The 23,382-nt window shown below is 47.5% G+C and overlaps 1 protein-coding gene across 1 annotated transcript in view; it reads left to right on the top strand.

Annotated features, from left to right (window-relative positions):
• LOC142771570 (protein MON2 homolog) overlaps window positions 1–23,382 on the top strand; it is a 255,067-nt gene that overhangs the window by 208,920 nt on the left and 22,765 nt on the right. The window contains exon 27 of the mRNA XM_075873229.1: window positions 670–736. Within this exon, the coding sequence (XP_075729344.1) occupies window positions 670–736 (67 nt within the window). The remainder of the gene's footprint in view (window positions 1–669; window positions 737–23,382) is intronic.

Below are 23,382 nucleotides of genomic sequence, written 5' to 3'. Positions count from 1 at the left end.
AAACGTGATGGCCTGAGGTCTAGACAGCTCTGGGGAGCTTCAATGGCTGAGCGCTGTGCATCGCCCCGTATCGGCGGGGATCGCACGACCGGTCACGTCGTGCGATCGTTAGCGGATATAAGCGAGGATATAGAGGAGGGGTGAGTCAGAAGGATTTCCCGTTCTTGCATCGCAACTCTGGCCACCGCCTCGCGCCACCGCGATTTGTTGCGCGAAGTATTTGAGGCCGAGATATGAATAGCCGAGATAAAAAAAGGATGAAGCTGAAGGCGTCGTTCGTAACACAGCACTCGTACCTGCATAACGACTACGTTGACGTTTCGGACTATTCCTTCATTAAATGAAAAAGAAAGGGAGAGGGGAGGCGGGGGAAAAGGAAAGAAGTGTTACCGTTGAGATGCTTGAAACCAGTCACGTGTGTGTGGCTCGTAAACGTATTTCTTTTTTTTAATTTCTAATGAAATGATGATAGACATTTGCGGACCGGCCGGGCCTTCTGGTCCATCGAGACCCCTGATCTGTAAGCATCTTCGATGCTTCCACGATATCGATACAAAGCCTCGCTGCCTTGAATTTGCCACTCGTGCATAGTCGTTCTCGTGTGAGCTCGCTCAAGTGATTGAAGCCGCTTGCGGCGCCGGATTTCATATGCTGCATGCAAATGCGCAGAGGCCCACTTCAAGGACCTGTGGTCGGACCTTGCGGCGACGCTCGAGGAGTTCCTCTTCTCGTCCAGGTGAGTGTGCGTGTTGCTACGCCCCGTTTCGTCGTCACTCTCCGTCGACAGATCCGTGCAGCAGCAGGTGCGAGTGGTCAGGTAAGTCTCACACGCTCGCCCATCTGGCTCCGTCGTCGACATCTTGTGTAGAGGCATTCCGGGCGATCCTGTCATCAGCCCGGTGGTGTGACGTGTTCGCCTAAGAGCGCGCAAACTGATAGCGAGTGGTTTGCGGTCGGGGAGGACGCCTATTTCGACAACCCAGGGGGCTTTGTTGATCCTCGGGCCGCCAACTGCTGTCCCGTACCGGGTGGATAGTCTTTTTTGTGTCCGTCTCTTAATAGAGCGTTTTAGTGTAACGTCCGCTACAATGATGGACGCAAAATGGTTTGCGTAAAGCGGAATACCGGGTGTGAACTACGCATGCGCGCGCCCGGAAAACGCGTGGTCAGCAGTGAAATCACCGTAATTAACCACTGTTAAACCAGGGCTGACTACTAAGCGTTTTGCGAGTAGTTCGATAACGTCGCTGACTGAATTAATGTTTCTCAATGCATTGTCTGTTTAACCGAGGTGATCTTGTACCGCAGTTTGAACGTTCCGTATACGTGTTCGCCGTAGCCACAGGCAAGAGTTCCGTATAGCCTGCAACATTCACCAGAATTGGCGCGTAAACTTCGGCGCGAAATTCTGCCCTCTGAACTTTCGACGACGAGCTTAACACTCTTCACATTGTCATCTCACTTGCGCTGTGTCATTTAAAGACGTTTCCGTTGCTACGCAAGGAATGGCGTGAACGAAAAACTGGATGAGGGGAGGGGGGGGGGGGCGAGAATGTATTTCTGGAAAAACAAGTCTCCTTCTCACCAATGTAAACATCTCGGGCATATACTTTCTTTTGTGCCCTTTCGTGCGCTCTTCCGACATTGACGCACACCGCTCGAATATTGTTGGAAGAAAATGTGTTACCCTTTCGCAATTAAAAGCGCAGTGACATATGCAGTCTGTGCTTCAAATACTGCCCTATAGGGTTAAGCAGAAAAAGAACAAGAAAGGAACAGTGCAACGTTTGCGATGATATTAGTTCGAGGATCATATCGTAGCTAAAACTGCTGCTTGGGCGAATTGGTTCATGGTTAAGATAGATTTACCAGCGCAGAAAAAAAAACAGGACAGAACATTCAGGAAGGAAACACACATACAGCGCTGAACTCGCAACTAAATTGTTATTTCGAACGTAGGGCTTTTTTTTTTTTAAGGCACGCGTCGAAACAACTGAAAGAAAATGTGAGGAAAAGGAAGGCGATGAACATCACGTGACAATTGCTTGCCAAAATGACAAACAACCAAAGGTAACCACGCCGTCTAAAATTCTTACGCTCCAATTTGCGCCCCCCGATATAAAAGTAAGGAAAAATTATATATACTTGATCCTAAAACCAACAGGGGCAAACACGTTAAAGCCAGGGAAGCCTAGGCAGCGGCACACGAAAGAAAAAAAAAAAGATCGAACATGTTAAAAACCAAAAATTAAATGTTAAAAAAAGGCGTAAAACATGGAATAAAAGTATTGAGAAAACCCCCCAGGGGGAGCGGTAACGCGAACAAAGACATGTACAAAACTAAGCATGGTCATCCCTTTGTGACGTGCGAGCAAGGAGTCGTGTACTCCACACCACTTTTATGCGATGCGGCGAGTACACTATGTTGGACAAACGGGCAGGTGTCCGTCTTAGAGAGCACCAGCAGAAAATGTCAGCGGTCGCCTGCAGTCATTTTCATCCTTGTCGATCATTGTCAACCACAATCTCGGCAGTGCGATGCACTGCCGAGATTGTGGTTGACAATGAATCTCGGCAGTGCGATGCACTGCCGAGATTGTGGCTGCATGCTCGGCCGCATTTTGAGGGTAGCACTGTCCTAGCCAGGCATGGCGAACAAATTATTAGAGAGATTTTAAAGGCAGCCGAAATTCAGAGGCTGGGGGACAAATGTGTAAGCAGGCCTGCCATTTCCTTCTCAAATAAGGAAATGAGCTACCTACGGCGCATCCCTTTTCAATAGTTTTAATCCGTGCTTTACAATGTTCTTATATTTCATTTGTTTTTAACATTATAGATTTTTTTTTCGTGTGCCGCTGCCTAGGTTCCTCTGGTTTTAAAGGGGTACTGACGCAAACTTTCGGGGCCGAGATAGCCTGCGGGGTCGATTCTCGTGAACATTCGTATATCAGCTGCAAGATATCAACAGCGAATATAGCTTGAACGGTATTTTTAATTAATTTTGAAGTTTGCGTGAGCGACCGACTCCATAGACACCTTCGGAGGGGACCCCGAGGTGACCCCCTACTTCCCTCACGTCATAACAAGTTATAATGACGTCATAGCCGCCATTTTTCTTTTGCCGCGTTAGCTTCCGAAGTCTGTTTCTCGGCGGCTGGTTGCGAGTGCGTGGCCGTGGAGCACGCTTAGAAAGTTTTTTGTGTTTGGCGACATGGCAGTCTCGTTTCCTATTCGAAGGTAATTCTTGATGCGGACCGTGCGGAAGTACGTCACAGTTCTGTGTGCTGGCGTAGTCAAGAGCTGCTGCTCACGCTAGGTGGCGACAGTTGCACCCAGTTTTTGGAACTCTCTCAAACCGAAACTGAAGCTGATTGTTGATCAGGGACCTGCGAATAATTATCTGTCGCGTGCTGCAGCAAAAGATGTGTCGTGTCTTGAGTAACAGGCCTCCAGCAACGCATTGCAGTAGAAAAACGCGAGGCCAAAGTTTTTGTGCCAGTACCCCTCTAACGTGTTTGCCCCGGTTGGTTTTAGGATGAAGTATATATAATTTTTCACTACTTTTATATCGGGGGGCGTAAATTGGAGCGTAAGAATTTCAGACGGCGTGGTTACCTTCGGTTGTGTGTCCTCTTGGTAAGCAGTTGTCACGCGATGCTCATCGCCTTCCCTGTCGTCGCAATTTTTTTTTTTTCTGTTTCGACGCGTGCCTACAAAAAGGTCCTGTGTTCGAAATAACAAATTAGTTGTGAGTTCAGCGCTGTGTGTAAGTGTTTCCTTCCTGACTTTTCTGTGTTTTTCTTTGCGCTGGTAATTCTATTTCGATCATATCATAATGCCACTCTGCTCTCCGCTTCCATGACGCAGGACTTGGCACTCATGCAGGTGCGTGTAAACAGGCCTGTTCCTGTGACGTTTTTTTGGATGCTTTAGTTCCTGCCTCTTCCGTTTATTGTCATTATAACGCTCGATCGTTGCCTGATAAACAGTTAAGGCAACAGTGCGGACGTCAATCGCATGACTATTTGCGAGAGGTTATAAGTGTATAACAACCATGACGTGGGTCGACAGGGTGGTTCGTATGCAGCTATACGGGGCTTAAACTTCCGATAATTGTTTCCCCCGAGATTCTCTCGGAACTGCGTGGGGTCTATAGCGATGATTTCAGCGAGCTGATCTGCCGTATATCGCAGTTCAAGTGTGGACTTAATGATTATGTCTGTGTCGTCATGCCGTTGCGCGTTGCGGGTCAAAAAATCAAGCCTCGTTGTTGGAATAGCGTGATATTTGGAATCTTCGTTCTTCACTTTCAATATATATATATATTGAATATATATATATATATATATATATATATATATATATATATATATATATATATATATATATATATATATATATATATATATATATTAGATCTCATTAATATTGTTTTGAAACACGGAAAAACGAGCCCTTAGGTATACATTTCTTTCCCTTATTTCATTAAACGAGGGTCTCGTACTGGCAGACTTGGTGTCATTAGGTTGTATACGAGGGACTATTAATCAGCTGCCCGCTCATAATAAGTTCACGTGCTACGTGACGCCAAACATACGCATAAAAGAGTGTTTTCACACTCGTCGCTTGGCTTATAGATGGCGCTGACTGTCACTCCTACTTCTAGATTCACATATAATTCCAAAAAAAGTGGATGGAAGGAAGGCCGCTGTGGTAGCTCAGTGGTTAGAGCATCGAACGCGTTATTCGAAGGTCGTAGGTTCGATTCCTGCTCACGGCTGGTTATTTTTTCATCCACTTTTCTTTCTTCTTGTTTACATTTCATTGGTTCTATTAACTTCCCCTGTACATTCCTTAGCATTACCGTCTGTTAGATCTCATTAGTATTGTGTTAAAACACGGAAAAACGATCCCTTAGGTATACACTTCTTTCCCTTATATATATATATATATATATATATATATATATATATATATATATATATATATATATATATATATATATATATATATATATATATATATAAAGTTGTTTAAGTCTTCCCAGACATTTTTTTTTTGTCGCAGTATAAATTGTGACTTCGATACAGCTGTAAACGCTAACACGAACGAGAGCCTCCACCTCGGTGTCGCAGTCGTTCCGGGGCTCTGCTCCTAACCCGATAGTCGCAGCTTAGATCCCAGCTGCGGCTGTCCCGTTTTCGATGGAGGAGACCATGTTAGAGGCCCGTCCCGGTATACTGTACGATGGCAGTGCCCGTTGAAGAAAGTCGGGTGGTTGGAATCTCCGAGGACGTTCTCTACGGCGTCTCTCATCATTACATTGCAGTTTTGGCTCGCAGCACGTCAGAAATTAATTAAAATTATGCTATGTCGGTCAGAGTGGCAGCCAACATGGAAATTGTGGACAACATACTTTAGATAAACTTATGTACTCCTTGTGTCTTTGCGGCTTTGATAGAGCTCTGAAGTTTTGCCGTTTGACTTTTCTGTTTCGAAGACACATTACGTGTGCGTATACATGTACATCATGTACCAGCTAACTGGTACGAATGTGAACTGTAGTTCATTTTTGTAAAAAAAAAACTATGCTTTTGAAGAATTGTGTCAAGTGTATTTAGCAGTCGTGCTTACTTTATAGTATTTTGTTCACTAAGTAGTCGCAGTAGTGGTGGTAGTAGTAACAGTAGAAGTAATGATATCCGATCAATAGGGGCGTTGCTGGAAGGCGTGAGCCAAAAAAAACGAGCAACGCTTGATGAATGTCTTAATTCACCAACTTCTCAAGCATCGATCGAATCGCTAGCGTGTCAATTTTAAGTCGTACGCCACCTCAAATAACCTTGGACTCAAACATTGCCCTGAAAGTTTTACCACGAGACCGGTGCGCCCTCTGTTGCCGTTCCTTGGAAATACCGTGGTGCCTAAATGCCACGCTACTGAGTCGCGTCAAGCACTGCGAATACTTACGTTCCTTTAACAAGCTTCCCGTAGCTGGATGTCTCGTGAAGTCACTAAAGGGCCTGCGTTGCATAATGACGTCACGATAAAAGTTCGAATGATGGCACTGACCGTAATAAGACCCACTGTGCGTCATCTAAAACGCGCTAAAGATTACTTTGATGTTAATTAATCTTCGTCGAGAATTGCCGCTTCTGTGGTATTCGCTCCCACAGCTCGAAGGACAAATGCATTGAAAAAACTCAAAACTCTATAGGTCGTAGTCACTATGTAGGAGCGGCGACGTTATGCGAAGCAATCGGCGAAAAGCTTGATGTATGCGCCGCATTGTTTAACTTGTAGTGACGAAGCACGTTCACCCGCGGGATGACATGTCGTTCACTGTGGCGCAGTTATCACGCATGCACTTGCATTCTGACACATACGTCATTGTAATGAAACGATTGGCGGCGGTTTCACGGCGCTATAGCAGCATATCATTTGCGTTATATCCACGCCGTGAAGCACGTGACGTGCCGGTGTGATGAACGCTTGTGTCGTCACCTCTCGCCGATGTTCGTCATACGCGCGCGGCATTTGATTGATTGATGTGTGGGGTTTAACGTCCCAAAACCACCGTATGATTGTGAGAGACGCCGTAGTGGAGGGCTCCGGAAATTTCGACCACCCGGGGTTCTTTAACGTGCACCCAAATCTGAGCACACGGGCCTGCAACATTTCCGCCTCCATCGGAAATGCAGCCGCCGCAGCCGGGATTCGAACCCGCGACTTGCGGGTCAGCAGCCGAGTACCTTAGCCACTAGACCACCGTGGCGGGGATGCGCGGCATTTCGAAGCTGTAAAAAGTGGCAATAAAAACAAGGCGACCACAGGGAGATCGCGGTCATTGTACCGTCGGCACTCTGCGCATGCTCGTGATGGATGTGCCAATTAATGATAATTCTAGCGCGGGCACTGCAGGGCGTTCTGGAGATCGTCGCCGCCACAGTTCGCACGCATACAGTCGTGAACGATATTGTCACGACGTGAACGAGGGCAGCCGTCGGCTTCTTCAAGGTTCAGCTCTTAACTTGGCCGAACCTGTGCTGCGCAGGTAAACGGAGAGCAAAATTACAGCGAGTAATCCGCGCCGTATACTCTGATATTGGCGAACGGAGCGTCGGTCGCCGATAAGCTGGTCATCGCTGGAACGAGATTTTTTTTTTTACATACATCGCACGTCGATGTTTCCAGCGTTATCGCTGGAGCTCGCGCGAGCTCGTGAATAAACTTGGAATTTTTCTCTGCGCGTAATCTTAACAAAATAATGGGTGTATTCCAATACTCATCGTAGACGGCTAAATACACAGCCAAATGGACGGCGGCCATCTTAAGTCACATTCCAGTTTTCACGTGGCCGGCAAAATAGACAGCTCCGGCCGAGAAGACCGCATCGTAGACAAGTGCGATGCAGGCTACTTTGCTGCATAAACAATATGACGGTTCGGTGAATTGCTAAGATATATCAACTCTCGCCGAATCGGTCGTCTGCACACAAGCAGACGCTTCCCGAGACGCTCAATGTGAGTAAAGTTTATTTTTTTTTATTTCAACATGATATAAGCCAGAAAATACAACTGTTACGTTTGTTTGTTTGTTTTAGCTTTTTCTTCTCGCCGCGAGGTGGCGCATCGTCGCGTGAAAGCCGTCCAGAAGTGTTCCGATTCTCGGACAGCATGGGCTCGGTGCTGTCTTCTAAGCAGTCTGCGTAGACTGTCTATACGTGCTGTCCAACAATCAAACGCAGCCATGCTCGAAGAACCTGGAAGCTTTCCGAACATCGCGACGCAACCTGTGCTGAGTGTCGCTGTGTGTGTTGAGAGAGAGTGAAAGCTGAAACATAAAAAATGAAAAAAAGAAGAAACCCGCGTGACAATATGAGGGGCACAACACTGAAATTACATTTCAGGTGCGGCAGTGGCTAAACGCAGTTGGCAGTGCGAATCGTGTTCATAACCCTAAAGGCTCAAGGGGAAAAGTACCTCTAGCCATTCCGATACATTCCTCTTCTAGCGTTCCTTTGCAAATAAGCGTTGATTAAACACGAATTCAATGTTTCTTCTCATACCGATAAGGAAAAGTGCGCAAGCTTCGTGCACAGTCGCACACCGCAAAATGCGCCAGATCGTTGGCGGCGCTGCGAACGCAATACGCGTAATTGCCAATTCTCCCGGTTTGCCCGGGATACTACCAAACATAGCCTTCGCGACTGTACAGGCAATGCCATGAATCTCCCGAAAAACAGCGCCATTGCCACAGCCAAAGGCAGGTTTTTAAGTCGGTCGCATTACTATAATAAATGAAACCTTTATCTACAGCCATCGCAGCCCCACCTAACCAGAATTTGGGTAGACGTTCCACTCACACTCACACACATTTAGCTATTTCCGTGACGTCAATTACATTTTGCGTGTTTCGGTTGGTTCGTGTTCTTGTACAGACACATCACCTTCCTGGTGAATTTCATCGGGAATTCTGGAATACTTGCTTAGCCAAAAATCAAAACATTTGGTTTTCAGTGTGCGTGCTATTTACATTGGCACAAGGAAAGTAGTTACTGCTGATGCCGGACCATTCCAGGTCGGATATTTACTTAAAACGTGCGATGAAGTAATTGTCTAAAGAAAGAAAAAAAAATGGGGGGGGGGGGGGGGGGTTGGCGTACGGTTTCCCTAGCGACCACCTCCCGGTTATACACTGCCTTAACAGGGCAGGATTGGCCACCCTGATGCATTACTTGGCTACTACCTCCCATGTCAGCGCACCTATTAACCCTCGTCCCTCAGTCCCCAGCGGCAGCGAAGCAACTGTCCGAGGTGGTGGTTAGACATGCGACGCAGTGGGTGGTGCTAAGAATCTCTGGGTTCGGGGACTCGCTCGCTGGATTCCGTGCCGACCGGTCGTGCCCTCGCGATCTCCGACGACAGTGCAGCTCTGGCCGACTGGGTTGGTCCTACGCCACCTCCTGTCGACGACAAGAGTTCTCGCCAGTGGTGCCCCGTCCTCGGACTCCTGCGACCGTGTCCATCTTTCCTGTCTTCTCCTTACTTCCGTCGTTCGCTGTCCCTGCGCCTCGCTCTCTCCTTCCTCTCTTTTTATCTCTCTACCTTCAATCCTATCCTTTTAATCTCTCCTCTACCCCCATCCCTCGTGAGCTACTGTTGAGGTGTCCTCCACCTGAGAGACAGTTACGTGGCTCACTATTCTTTTCATTTATAATCACTTCCCCCCCCCTCCCGTGGGTTTGGACAGGCCGCCATTGTAATCTGAACTTTGCTACGTTTAACGCTAGAATGCTATCTAGTGAGGCTAGTCTAGCTGTGCTGTTCGAAGAATTAGAGGGTGTTAAGCAGGTTATAATAGGGTTCAGCGAAGTTAGGAGGACACGTGAGACTTACACAGTGCTGAAGACGTCCTGTGCTACCGTGGATTAGTTGACAGACGATAAATAGGGGGGGGGGGGGGAGGGGAATATCTCTGCCAACATAGAGAAATACTATAGCATCAGTGAGATAGTGGCAAGTATTGTAATTAAGTTTAACAAAAGGTACAAGATGAAGGTGGTATAAGCCTATGCGCCTACATCGAGCCACGATGATCATTCGATAGAACGCTTCTATGAAGACGTTGAGTCAGCCAATTATAAAGACACAGTATACCATTATGATGGGCGACCTTAATGTCAAAGAAGGCAAGAAACAGGCCGTAGACCATGCAGTGGAGGAATATGGCATCGGCTCTAGAAACGCCAGAGGGGTGTTATTAGTAGAGTTCGCAGAACGTAATACATTATGGATCTTGAATACCTTATTCAGAAAACGAGCTAACCTTAAGCGCACGTGGTGAAGTCTTAATGGCGAAACTAAAAATGAAATGGTATATAGACTTCATTCTGTGTGTACAACCAGGCACTGTACAGAATGTAGAAGCAGTTGGCAAGTTCCGATGCAGTGACCATAGAATGGTAAGAGCTCGTATTCACATAGATCTATCTATCTATCTATCTATCTATCTATCTATCTATCTATCTATCTATCTATCTATCTATCTATCTATCTATCTGTCTGTCTGTCTGTCTGTCTGTCTGTCTGTCTGTCTGTCTGTCTGTCTGTCTGTCTGTCTGTCACATTCTACTTATTTGATCTCATTCATTCCGTTCCATCTATTTCATAGTATTCCTTCCTATGTCATCTATTCTGTTTTTTTTTTAATTATAGCCTTTCCAGCCTTGAGCTGATCAGTGAGAGCGGGTCAGCTCACGGCTGTCCAGCGGGCCCGTGAGGTGGCCGGCAGGCTCGGCTTGCCGGTCCCTACGTGGGCTGAGCCGGCTGCGTGACTCAGTCGCGTTCCGCAGGGCCAAATTAAAGTTATTTCCCTTCCTTCCTTCTAGCTCTTCCATGTTGTCCCGTGTCATTTTATGTTGTTCTCCCATTCTATTTCACCTACGCTGATCAGTTCTATCCGTACCATCTATTCTATTTCAATCTTTCTATCGACGGAGCGATCGATCTTGATCGTGTAATCAAAGTTGGTCCACCAGGCCCCTTGTAGAGGCTAATATACACTCATAAGCTATCGGCAGTGATTGTTTCTTTCTGCTATGCCGCGTGTCATTTCTCTTCTTCTTCCCTCTTCTGCTTATCTTCAATACCCTCACCCCACTCCTACAGGTGCTAAGCCGTGCTGCCAATTACGCTTTCCTCAACCTCTCTCTGTATACCAGAAAACTGGCGCCATCTGTCTCAGCTCGCGCGCTTGAAAAACTCCCTATGCAACGAACTTCGCATCAATCCGGCTCTTCGTGATGAAGAAACGCTCGGCTTTGCGTGTGGTTTCTCACAATAACCTTGCCTCCGCGAGTCTTTGCTGTCTCTCTTTATCCCCTCTTTCTCTCCCTCTCTCTCTCTCTCTCTCTCTCTCGCAAATTTCTGATACGAAACGGGTTTTTGCGAGTGGAGAGAACCTGGAAGCGGTTGAAGCGACCGAACGGGCAAATGCCGCTACATGACGCATTTGAAGGGGGTCACCGTTTGCGGCAATGCATTTTAAGGTTGTGGCGAGGAACGCTGAGAGGTTATAGAAGAAAGGGTTCAGTGTTAGCGATCGCTACGTGCTAGCGTCATTGTAGACTTGCGTATAGGTTGATCTTAAAAAATTCGCCCGCACATGTTGTCAATCCGGGAATCGCACGTCACGACGTGTGTTTTTACTGATGATCGTGTTGCTATACGCGAGTTGTGTCAAGCGGTCGCTGTTATTATAGACCGTTCGTTTGCTTGCTAGCACTTTTCACCGCGCTTCCGGTTTCTGTTCATGTACCGCTGGGGCCTAAATGTCGGATGATGATGTTGATTAATATTGTTGCTGGTATTCCAACTCTAAAGCGCGCCGTGAAAAATAAACACTTTAACTATTCATTTGCAGTTTTTAAGCTATTTTAGTTATTTTTCTTTTTCTTCCCGATTCCTCTTTTTTTTTTTTGTCGTTCAAGCATCTCTGTCACCGGTGGGTTTTCTCCCGTTTTTGTTCTTCACTAATACTGCTGGCACACCGGTAAAAATGAAGTTGGTCGTAATAATTATCAGCCTGTTTTAGATCGATGCTGGGAAAAGGCCTCTCCCAGAGATCTCTCGTTTAACATATAGTTTAGAGATTCATTTGGGAGGCGTTGTTGGCCTGATATGCCGTTCCGCGGAGCCCAATTCGTGGTCGGGTAAAATAGAGAGTCGTGGTGAGACGACACATTTGCCTTTAACCAATGGACAGTGAAAAGAGAGTAGTTAGAAATGTGTTGTACCCTTGAAAATATGCGTGACTTTACCGCCTTAACTGTTTGAAGGCCAAAGTACTGACAACGGCACTACGTGAAGGCCAACGTACAGCAGAGCTAAGGGTAAGCGTCAGCGATGAAAGGAAAGTGGTACTAAGCTGGGCGAAGATGGGCGTGGTTAAAAGTGAAAAAAAAATGTCGAAAGACGGTAGTTTTCTGTCGGGCTTATTTCAATCATAGCGGCGCATTTTCAGCGCAGCCTTCTTGGGTATTTACTAGAACATACGCAGATACGTAATTCTAAAAAAAAACACACCACCTAATATTTACGTATTGACGTTGCGCCTCAGATATGCGTAATATTTGCTTTTTGATCGACAATGTTCGCAAGTATGAACGCAGCCACCAGTTTAAGATGTCTGCGCGTGCAACAAGTGCCTAAACTTTGGCCGGCTGGTTGAATCGCGTCACGAACGGACAGAAGGCAGACCGAAATTTATGCGTTCAAGTATCTCAAGAAGGACTATCGTCTTTAAAAACGCGCTCTTCTCTTGAACGCATCCACTTCTCCCACCTCCAGCCTGCATTTCTCCCCTGAATTTCTCTATAAGGCGTCACAACGCCGTAGTAATTTAGGGGCGGGGGGGGGGGGGGGGCTCAATGTTGTTCTTGGGTACCAATCGGTGTAGTGCTAAATCCAGCGCTCAATGCAGCTCCGCTTCTGTGAAAACTGAAAATGTGCGTATGACGGTGACGCAGGGATTCCCGTTCGTAGAGTTCCCTCTGCTTCTTTTACCAAACCGGCTATGACGTCAGTGTTCGAAGTGAGCATGTGGCGTTTCGTGGGCACGAATTGGATTTCGTTAAGGCCTGACCTTACGCACCCGTTGCAGCGAATCAGAGCGGGGCTTTCTGGTGTGGCGTCGCGCTCTCTCTCAATAGTGGGGGAGGGCGCGTTGCTACCAAGGAGGATTAAAGAAGAATTGCTGGAGTGGAAGCTCCCGCAATGCCTTGCCAGCAGAAGTGAAGCCGCCTTTTGCCACTGCCAAGATGGCGGAAACATGCTCTTTTCTGATAGTGCCCACTTAAAGATCAAGTGGCTTTGATGTGTTATGTACATGCTACGTTAGTTCTATATTAAAGGATAGCTGTTCCCGACGAAATAACACACAGAAACAAGTATGGATGACTGAATCTTCAAAGAACTTTGCCTCCAATTAGAAGAGGCTCACTAAGGAAAACTAGTAACGGTAAGACGCACTTGGAGCACTATGTGGCCCGAAAAAAAAAAAAGTTCCCACAATAAACTCGTTGGGCGTGCGAGAGAAACGCTTCGCTTTTAATCGCCGAACGGTGATACTTTATCATGCCCCTAGTAAGATGGCCGCCACAACCACCATCTTGCCAGAGGAACGGCTTCACTTCTGCGCAATCGTTTCCACTCCAGCAATGTTTTTATTCCTCCTTGGTTGCTACGCGAAGCTAAGCGCACACACTCTCTCCATGGAGAAAAGGTGCGTGGCGCCGCGTCAAAATTCAACCCGATGAAGCGCTGCAACAGGGTGCGTGTGGTCAGGCCTTCATAGGAAGATACGCAAACTTGGTACCAGCTATGCGGGCTACTTTTCGCTGTGCTTCATCCGCTTGTTGCTTGTCGCTGCAGTTGATGTACGTGTCGTTTGCAGTGAGTTACCTTAGGTTATTGCCCCTGTAGGATGTGGCGATGAATGCGTCGAAAAACGCCGTGGCGGTGACGCCATCTCTTGCGTGGCACGAGAGTCGAGCGCGTGCCTCCGAGATTGCGGGTGCGCAGCGTGGTTGCGGATCCACCGCGCGCTCGCAATCTCGGAGGCCATGGTGTTTTCGAAGCGTTTATCGAAATTTAAGTTTAATTTTTTTACTACTTCTTGGTTGTTTCTTTTAAGTATGCTATTTTGGACAGCGTTCACGTTAACCAGGTTTCGAGAATTACTAGCCTTGTTTTATGCCTATAGGTCATTTGATTGTGAACGTGACCACGCCACGTGAAATCTGTAGACAGAATAAAAGTCGGTCCCCGTAAGTGCTATGGACTTTTTAAAAGTAAATTGCAGTACTGGCGTACTTTCAATGAATTAGGATTGTAAAAAGCACAACGTCAGGCAAAAAAGAAGCAGGAGTGTGTTATAATACCGTGCCGCTGCTACGGTACGGTATTACCGTAACTTGCTCCAACGTTCTAATGTCGCATCGCGTCACGTTTCTAGCGCGTTGCAGATTGATTTGATAGATATGTAGGTTTTAACGTCCCAAAACCACCATATGCTTATGAGAGACGCCGTAGTGGAGGACTCCGGAAATTTCGACCACCTGGGGTTCTTTAACCTGCACCCAAATCTGAGCACACGGGCCTACAACATTTCCGCCTCCATCGGAAATGTAGCCGCCGCAGTCGGGATTCGATCCCGCGACCTGTGGGTCAGCAGCCGAGTACCTTAGCCACTATAGACCACCGTGGCGGCGCTGGGATAGGGAGATTATCGCGCTGCCTTTCAGCACACCAAGGGGCGGAAGATAATAATTTGCTAATGTCTATCTTATAGTACTTTTAAATAATAATAAACTTTCAGACGATAAATTTGATTTAGTTCACGCATTGATAGGAAGATTAGCTTCTGCCAGCAGTGCGCTCACAGATCTAGGACCGCAACTGTTATATAAAAAACTGGTACCGTGTGTACACGAATAGAACGAAACATTTTCCCCAGATTTTCGTTACCGGAGTAAATAAAGGTTTTTCATTCCATTCCATTCGCTACCTGAGTCGACCCTCGCGTAACGCTCGAATACCGAAATTCTATTTCTTTCTTGCCGGACGCAGTCGAAAGTCGCCCATCGGATTACATTTGGGGTCGCGCTACAATCGAGTAAAACGACGGTATATAAAACATTCGAGTACTGCTTGTACTTGCCACTATTGAAAGTGTGACCATTGGTAAAATGCAACTATTATGCAGGGTGTCCCAGCTATCGAGCACCGGAGTTTTTTTTTTTTTTTTTTTCAATCGGAACTGTTTGTTAACAAAAAAAAATTTGTCGTGGCTACTGCAGTTTACTGGTAACAATATGTATGAGATTTTCCTTGCCCAAGCCGTCCCTCACTATCATATATTTATTAGTAGTACTCGATTGTTTAGAGACTCAGTAAATCTTTGCAGGCATGCAAACATTTACTTTAGTCACGAAAAGTTTGACTATGTTCAATTGAGGCTATGGTGAGTGCAACCAACATTCATACAGCATACGATGCCGTTGTCAAAAAATATTTATCAGGTGTAGTTGAAGATTTCGTAGTAATATGTTTGCTGAAATGTACGTCGGTGCTGAACGAAGGATTACGTATAGCCTGTCGATTAACTTTGATAGAGCTTTTTTTTTCCTAATCGTAAAGCTAGCTTTTCTGCAATGTAGTTTGTCTAACTAATGGCGGCTAGCAACGTACTCTAGCGCGATTCGCTTGTGCTATGACGTGTAATGTGTAGAGTTGGCTGACTTGACACAGGCACAGATAATAAACAAGCCCCAGCACGTGCAGGTCGGACCTCGTCTTCACTTGACGCACGACAGGTGCCGCCGCTAGCGGGGCAAACGTGCATCGCAGAGAAGCGCACCTTGCGGGCGAGGAAAATGGTCTTTTACGTAACCGTTTAGGTATGTTTCTTTAGGGTATGTAAGCATATTCAGTCATGTAGGGCCGCAATCTCTACCTAAGCTTGTCTTCGCGATGGAAATGCGGCCCGCAATCGAACCTGCGACCTTCGAGTTAGCGTCGCAACCGCTGTATGCCAAGGTGCCGCCAGGAATCGACTCCCTGGCGTTCTTCAGGACCGCCATATATAACGCATGGACGACGTTTTTGTTTTTAAAGCAACGTTGTGTTGTCACTCCGGCACTCGCCACGTATTAGATCGGCGTCGCTCCCGACAGATGCGAAATAAACAAAGTCGCTCTGTTGTTGCGATATCAACAGAGGTGTGCCACGTACGCTGCGCATTTGGGACTTTCGAACGTCGGAAAGGCATGAGCAAGTTGAAGGAGATTACAAACGTTTTACGCCGCGGTATGCGGTTGCGCAGCTACAAACAGCTGCTGCGAGACGATAAAAAATAAAAAGAGAAAGATAAAAAAAGAAACGAAAAAAATGTAAACAAGAAGAATGCGACTTGCGAAAAATGAACAATATACGACAAATCCCGCAAGAAGTTCAGGCAACGAACGTGGCGTGTAAAAATGTCGAAAGGTTGGCATTCAGCCGCGTTGCTTCGGCAGAAGTGTACATAAAAAGAAATGGCATGCATGGCATGCGTTTACGTTACGTTGTTGCGCCGCTTCTGCGCATTAGTTCATTTGTTAAATGCCTCTTCAAAGGCGAAAATTGACCGTCGCGGCGTCCTCGACACGGATGATGCGCGAGCGCTCGTTCTGCGACGGCCCCACCGAGCGACGTTATCGTGGCGTCACGTGATCACATCTGTCGCTTGGTCGAACGTGGGCCGATCCCGGAGGCACTGCATGGAGAGCCACGTCGGGCGCAGAAAGCTTTTCGTGTCTCCGATCACGGTGAATTTGCGAAATCACGTTGGCTTCGGAAAGCGTTCGGAGGGCGGTAGAGGAGGCGGATCAATGCATTCGGCCGAGAAGAGAAAGAGCAAGATAGCTTTCGTTGTCGAATAGTCTCGCACAAATGCGTAAGAGACCGTGTGACTTCCTTTTTTCTTCTCTCTCTCTCTCTCTCTCTCTCTCTCTCTATGTGTGCGTGTGCGTGCGTGTGTGTGTGTGTGTGTGTGTGTGTGTGTGTGTGTGTGTGTGTGTGTGTGTGTGTGTGTGTGTGTGTGTGTGTGCGTGCGTGCGTGCGTGCGTGTGTGTGCGTCGGCTACTAAAGCCCCAACAGATCCGTCAAAGGTAACAGAGGTTCGTGAGGCAAGGTGTAAACGCATATACGCGAGTTTTATAATCTAAGTTTGGTGACAAGCCGCAACCATGTCGCAAGGAAAAAACCCTATTTCACTTCCGAAGGTGCATGAGTCGTTGCCTTTCGGATAGCTCTCGGGCTCTGACGTTTTTGTTCTCGTTTGAATCCCGCCTCCGCCACGGTTTGTCGGTGACTACGGTAATCGCGGCTGCTGACATGAAGGTCGCCGCTTCGATCAGCCCGGCGCAGCGCGGTCGCATTTCGACACATGCGAAATGATAGAGGCCAGTGTACTGGGCGATGTTGAAGAACACCAGATGGTCACAATTCCCGGAGCCCTCCACTGTGGTGCCCCTCATAATCATGTTGTGGCTTGAGCACGTAAAACCGAAATGTCGTTATTCATCATCATCATCATCAGCCTGACTATGTCCACTGCAGGACAAAGGCCTCTCCCATGTTCCGCCAGTCAACTCGGTCCTGTGCTTGCTGCTGCCAATTTATGCCCGCAAACTTCTTAATCTCATCTGCCCATATAACTTTCTGTCTCCCGCTAACCCGCTTGCCTTCTCTGGGAATCCAGTTAGTTACCCTTAATGACCAGTGCTTATCCTGTCTACGCGCTACATGCCCGGCCCATGTCCATTTCCTCTTCTTGATTTCAACTATGATATTCTTAACCCCCGTTAGTCCCCTAATCCACTCTGCTCTCTTCTTGTCTCTTAAGGTTACACCTACCATTTTCCTTTCCATTGCTCACTGCGTCGTCCTCAATCTAAGCTGAAGCCTCTTTGTAAACTTCCAGGTCTCTGCTTCGTAGATACGTACCGGCGAGATGCAGCTGTTATATGCATTTCTCTTGAGGGATAGTGACAGTCTACCAGCCATGATTTAGTTGAGAGTACTTGCCGAATGTGCATCACCCTAGTCTTATTCTTCTAGTTACTTCGATGTCGTGGTTCGGCTCCGCGGTTATTGCTTGTCCTAAGTAGACGTATATAGTCTTTTACAAGTTCAAGTGCACTATTGCCTATCTCGAAGCGTTGTTCTCTTTCGAGGTTGTTGTACATTACCTTCGTTTGCTGCAGATTAATTTTAAGACCTGCCTTTCTGCTCCCCTTGTCTAACTCAGCAATCATGAGTGGGACTTCGTCCCCTGATTTACTTAGCAATGCAATGTCACCCGCGAAGCGCAGCTTACTAAGGTACTCTCCATTAACTCTTATCCCTAACTCTTCCCAATCAAGGCTTCTGAAAACCTCCTGTAAGCACGCGGTAAATATCATTGGGGAGATTGTATCCTTCTACCTTACATCCTTCTTAATTAGTGTTCTGTTGCTTTATTCATGATGCACTATAATAGCAGTTGACCCCGTGTAGATTTCTTCCAGGATGTTTATATATGCTTCGTCGAAGCATGATTCCGCAGTGTCTGCACGACTGCTGATATTTCTACTGAATCAAACGTCTTCTCGTAATCTATGAAGGCTATGTATAGTGGTTGGCTATATTCTGAGCAGTTCTCTTAATTACCTGATTGATAGCATGAATGCGGTCGATTGTTGAGTATATAGCCTATTCGAAATCCTGCTTGTTCATTTGGTTGATTGAATTTTAATGCTGTCTTAATTTTTGTTAGCAATTACCTTTGTAAACGGCTTGTATACTACGGAGAGCGAGCGAGCTGATCGGCCTGTAATTCTTCCAAGTCCTTGTCGTCTCCTTTCTTATGTGTTATGTCGTTATTATTTAAACGTAACTATGAAGGTCGCGTGGAAATATTTCATTTCCCTCATTTTTGAGCACACGTTAATTCAAAAAAAAAAAGACTCGTGTATCGAAGTGAGTGCCCTGCAGTGCAGGCAGCTGTAACCATGCTTCTGTGCGCGCGTCGCGTAAATTTTGGGTTTTTAAATGTGCCGTTGCTATGGCAAACAGTTTTACCGTGCACTCGCCTCCTGCTCGTTGCCGTGTCGTTACACGCGGTTGTGCAACTTCGAGCGCGACGGATGCGACAGCATTGTGACTGCGCTCGACGAGCGGCGGGAGCTCGAAATAGATCTTCTCTTGCACCGCAAAAAACACTTCCTCCTATAATGCGCGTGTTGGCGTGATTCAAAAAAAAACATCCTCCTCCGTAAAACTGTTATACGTGCAAACAAGCTTTGCTCCGGATGCCCGTATACCGATCTAGGCGTGCGCACGCGCTGCAGCCAGAGATGTTTCTAGGAAGGGAGTGGGGGGGATGTGCTAGTTCAACCACGTTTAGTTATGTCGCCCCGCCGCGGTGGTCTACTGGCTAAGGTACTCGGCTGCTGACCCGCGGGTTTGAATCCCGGCTGCGGCGGCTGCATTTCCGATGGAGGCGGAAATGTCGTAGGCCCGTGTGCTCAGATTTGGGTGCACGTTAAAGAACCCCCAGGTGGTCGATATTTTCCGGAGCCCTCCACTACGGCGTCTCTCATAATCATACGGTGGTTTTGGGACGTTAAACCCCACATATCTATCAATCAATCACGTTTAGTTATGCCTGCACGCGCGTTTGTACGTGTGCGTCTGTATGTAACTTGTAAAATTGAAAGAAAGCGTATAGTTCGCGTCTCGCCGGCACGGGAATGGGTGCGGAACTGTATATGCAGAACTATGTTTGAATGTTCACTGACATAAAGAATCTTGCAGAGTGGCTATTGGCTTTGGACAGCTGTCGCGCCGTTTTAACGTAGATGCATCCACGCGGACGACGCTCGGTGGTACGCTTGTGCATCCCGACGACTAACGTCCATCATCAATGACCAAACAGACCCCCGTGGTGCATCTATGCAGGTGCTTTTGGTGGCTGTAGTAGTTAACGGTGAGGGCTAAATCGATAGAACGTGGTGTGTGACAGGTGTTGCTTGGGTATGGACTCGCGGGCTTCGTTGTTGCATGCAGCGTTGCGCCGTTGAGCGCAGGCGTCAAGATCCGACTCCCGGCATTTACGAAGGAAACGTGCAGTAGAAAGGCAGTATACAGAGTATGCAGTAGAAAGGAAGTAGTACGTACACGTCACACGCAAATATCCGCTTGCCCCCTCCCCATTTTCCCCAATAGGTTGAATGCTCTTCGGTTTTAACAGAGGAGCTGTTTAAGCTCTAGTTCCAGCCGTGCTCGGCGACCACTCAAAACTCGGCGCAGCTGTGCAAAGCCAAGTAGAAGCATACCATAGCCATGTGTAGTATGGGTGGGAAAAGAAAAAGCGAGGAGAAAGGGAGAGGGCAAATCATAACATAACAAATCATAACATAGCAAAGGGCGGGAAACGGAAGTGAGGGTGAGGATTGGCGGAGAGGGTAAGGCATAACATATACTTGTATAGTATAGCAGTGGGGGTGGGAAACGCGAGGGTGAGGAGGAGTGGATGGTAAGGCATAGCATAGCCTTGTATAGCATAGCAATGGGTTGGAAAACGGAATATAGGGCGTAGAACAGCGCAGGGTAAGGCATAGCATAGCCTTGTATAGTATAGCAATGACGTAGGAAATTAAGGCGAGGAAGAGCGGAGGGTAAGGGATAGCATAGCTTTGTATAGTATAGCAATGGCGTATGAAATTAGGGCGAGGAAGAGTGGAGGGTTAGGGATAGCATAGCCATGTGTAGCATAGCAATGGGATGGGAAACGGAAGTGAGGGTGAGGAAGAGCGGAGCATATGGCATGGTCTATCCTTGTATAGTACAAGAATGGGGTGGGAAAATGAAGTAATGGTGAGGAGGAGTGATGTGAGGGCAAGGAGGAGGGAAGGTTAAAACAGCTCCGCTGTTTCCTCAGTCTTCGCACTACTTTTCTGTGGTGCGAAGCTGCCTGTGTATCTGCGTGCGCGTTGGTTATGCCAGTGCTTCGCGGTACAGCATGGGTCAAAGAGCGATGTCTGCCTGGGACGACGCAACAAAAACGAAATATCCTTTGATCTTCACACACTCTGTGTTCGCGAACACGTTTTCTGTGCGAGCGGCGTGAAACGCTCCTGTTGCGCGAGTTGAGGCGTTGCCTGAGGCACGCGAGAGCGTCTTAGGCGGTAGGAGCTTAGAACCTCAGGCAACGACCGCTGTGGTTCCTTTGTTCTATCCTTTGGTCTATCCTTGTATAGTACAAGAATGGGGTGGGAAAATGAAGTAATGGTGAGGAGGAGTGATGTGGGGGCAAGGAGGAGGGCCGAGGTTGAAATGAGCGGCGTTTTCCAATGCATGGCGACAATGTTGTCGTGAGTTTAGATGCTTCGCGGGAAGGTCGGAGCAGGGCATGCGTACAAGCATTGGCGTGCTCAAGGGGGGGCGGCAATTGTGCCTCACACATTTACTCATTTTCATTTTTTTCATACATTGCGCAGTTTTTTTTTTTCAGACTCGACCAACGAATGGGGAGAGAGGTGGTGAAGCTTGCCCTCCCCCCATGCAGAATTATGCGCTCACTTGTGCATACAAACTGTGTATAACGCTTCTAATGTATATAATTGTGTATGTCACATTCCACCGCCTTAATTTGTGGCGCTGAATATCGTTCTCGGGGTTAGACTTGTACAACATAAGGGCACTGCGCACCTCCGGGTAGGAGCATAGGCAGGAATTTTTTTTTCGTGGAAATATGGGGGGGAGGGGGGCTTTTTTTTTCGCTGTGTATGCCATGGCGAAAAAAAAACACATTCGGGGAGGGGGAGGGGGCACGGACTCGGTGCGGCACCCTTTGACTACGCCGCTGCCTCCGGAATCTGTGTATACCTCATCTGCGCAAATATTGAGCTTCCAGGTGTCGGCAATTATGACGCGTTTATTTTATATATGTACCTGCCCCACTGGACAGAACCTCTCGTATCCGCACAACCTCCATCCCATAGACACGCACACACGATGTAATTGTATTGTATCACGGTTTCATTTTCTTGCAAGAGTCGCAACGTGATCTGCTGCTGGAAAAAGCACACGATTTCTATCCTTTAGAAATGTTGTAAATGTTGAGGAATCGGTTCCAACAAGCGCCTGGGTGAGCTTATGGGGTCATTGATCTGGACTTGTCGACAGGGACGTCCCGTGGTTTCACGGCCCTCTGTGCTATAGAAACAAATTAGTTATCATCATCATCAGTCTGGCTACGTCGCACTGCAGGACAAAGGCCTCGCCCATGTACCGCCAGTCAGCTCGGTCCCGAGCTTGCTGCTGCCAATTTACACTCGCGAACTTCTTAATCTCATATGCCCACCAAACCTTCTGTCTCCCACTAACCCGCTTGCCTTCTCTTGGAATCCAGTTAGTTACCCTCAATGATCAGTGGTGTCTACGCGCTAAATGCCTGGCCCATGTCCATTTCCTCTTCTTGATTTCAACTATGATATTCTTAACCACGGTTTGTTCCCTAATCCACTCTGTTCTCTTCTTGTCTCTTAAGGTTACACCAACCATTTTCCATGCCCCGCCGCGGTGGTCTAGTGGCTAAGGTACTCGGCTGCTGACCCGCAGGTCGCGAGTTCAAATCCTGGCTGCGGCGGCTGCATTTCCGATGGAGGCGGAAATGTTGTAGGCCCGTGTGCTCAGATTTGGGTGCACGTTAAAGAACCCCAGGTGGTCTAAATTTCCGGAGCCCTCCACTACGGCGTCTCTCATAATCATATAGTGGTTTTGGGACGTTAAACGCCACATAATCAATCAATCAATCAATCAACCAACCATTTTCCTTTCCATTACTCGCTGCGTCGTCCTCAATTTAAGCTGAACCCTCTTTGTGAGTCTTCAGGTTTCCGCTCCGTAGCTTAGTAACGTAGCTAAGAAACAAATTAGTAGTGGCGCGCAAAAAACAGACGCTAGTCACTCTCTGACGGCCTCCGCGCGGTTAGTCGACCACGATGAACTGCGCCGGCGCATTGCCGCCGCAATTCTTGCGCGGACAGAACAATCGCCGGAGGGTGACTAAATCTCGCCGAACTAGAAAACAGCCAGTGACTCCATTGTCTGCGCATCTGGTCGCTGACCTTCGTGGCGTTGTTTTTCGTCGTCGTTTGGGTGCGCTCGTTTAAACGAGGGAACTGGAACGTTTCCCTTTTTTGCTAGTATGGTTGTCTCTTCTTGCCACCAAGTTGCGATGTCTCTCTCTTTATCACCCGCCACGGTGGTTATGGTGATCAACTGCTGACCCGAAGGTCGCGGGATCGAATCCCGGTCACGGCGCGGCCGCATTTCGGAGGAAGGCGAATTAAACGCTTGGGGCCCTTGTTCTTTGGTTTAGGTGCGCGTTAAGGTACTCCAGGTGGAAGTGAAAGCCCACCTTGGCGTCCAGTTTTGAGGTGTGAAATCCCAACAATTGTGGTAATATTGCTGACCCGGGAGGAACGACGCGTGCGTGGCCGAGCGCACGCGCAGGTCACGTGACTTGATATGAACAGTACTGAAAGTTGGGCGAGTTGGACGAGTTGGGCGAGTACTGAAAGTTGGACGTGAAGATATAAGTACAGTTCGTTGTCCAAAATAAACCATTTGTGAGTTTGCGCCCGTGTTGTTTGCCTCTTTTCCTTGTGTCCGTGTACGTGTTTTGCGCAAAAGAGTCATGACTTGATATGCGTCACCGAGGGTCAACGTGAGGGCCGCGGCGCGAGATGGCGCCTCCGCTGATCGCGTATTTAGTACAGTTTACTAAGAC

This window comes from Rhipicephalus microplus, chromosome 9 (assembly GCF_043290135.1).
Source record: "Rhipicephalus microplus isolate Deutch F79 chromosome 9, USDA_Rmic, whole genome shotgun sequence".
NCBI classification, from domain to species: Eukaryota; Metazoa; Arthropoda; class Arachnida; order Ixodida; family Ixodidae; genus Rhipicephalus; species Rhipicephalus microplus.
This window is presented reverse-complemented; position numbering and strand designations above follow the sequence as displayed.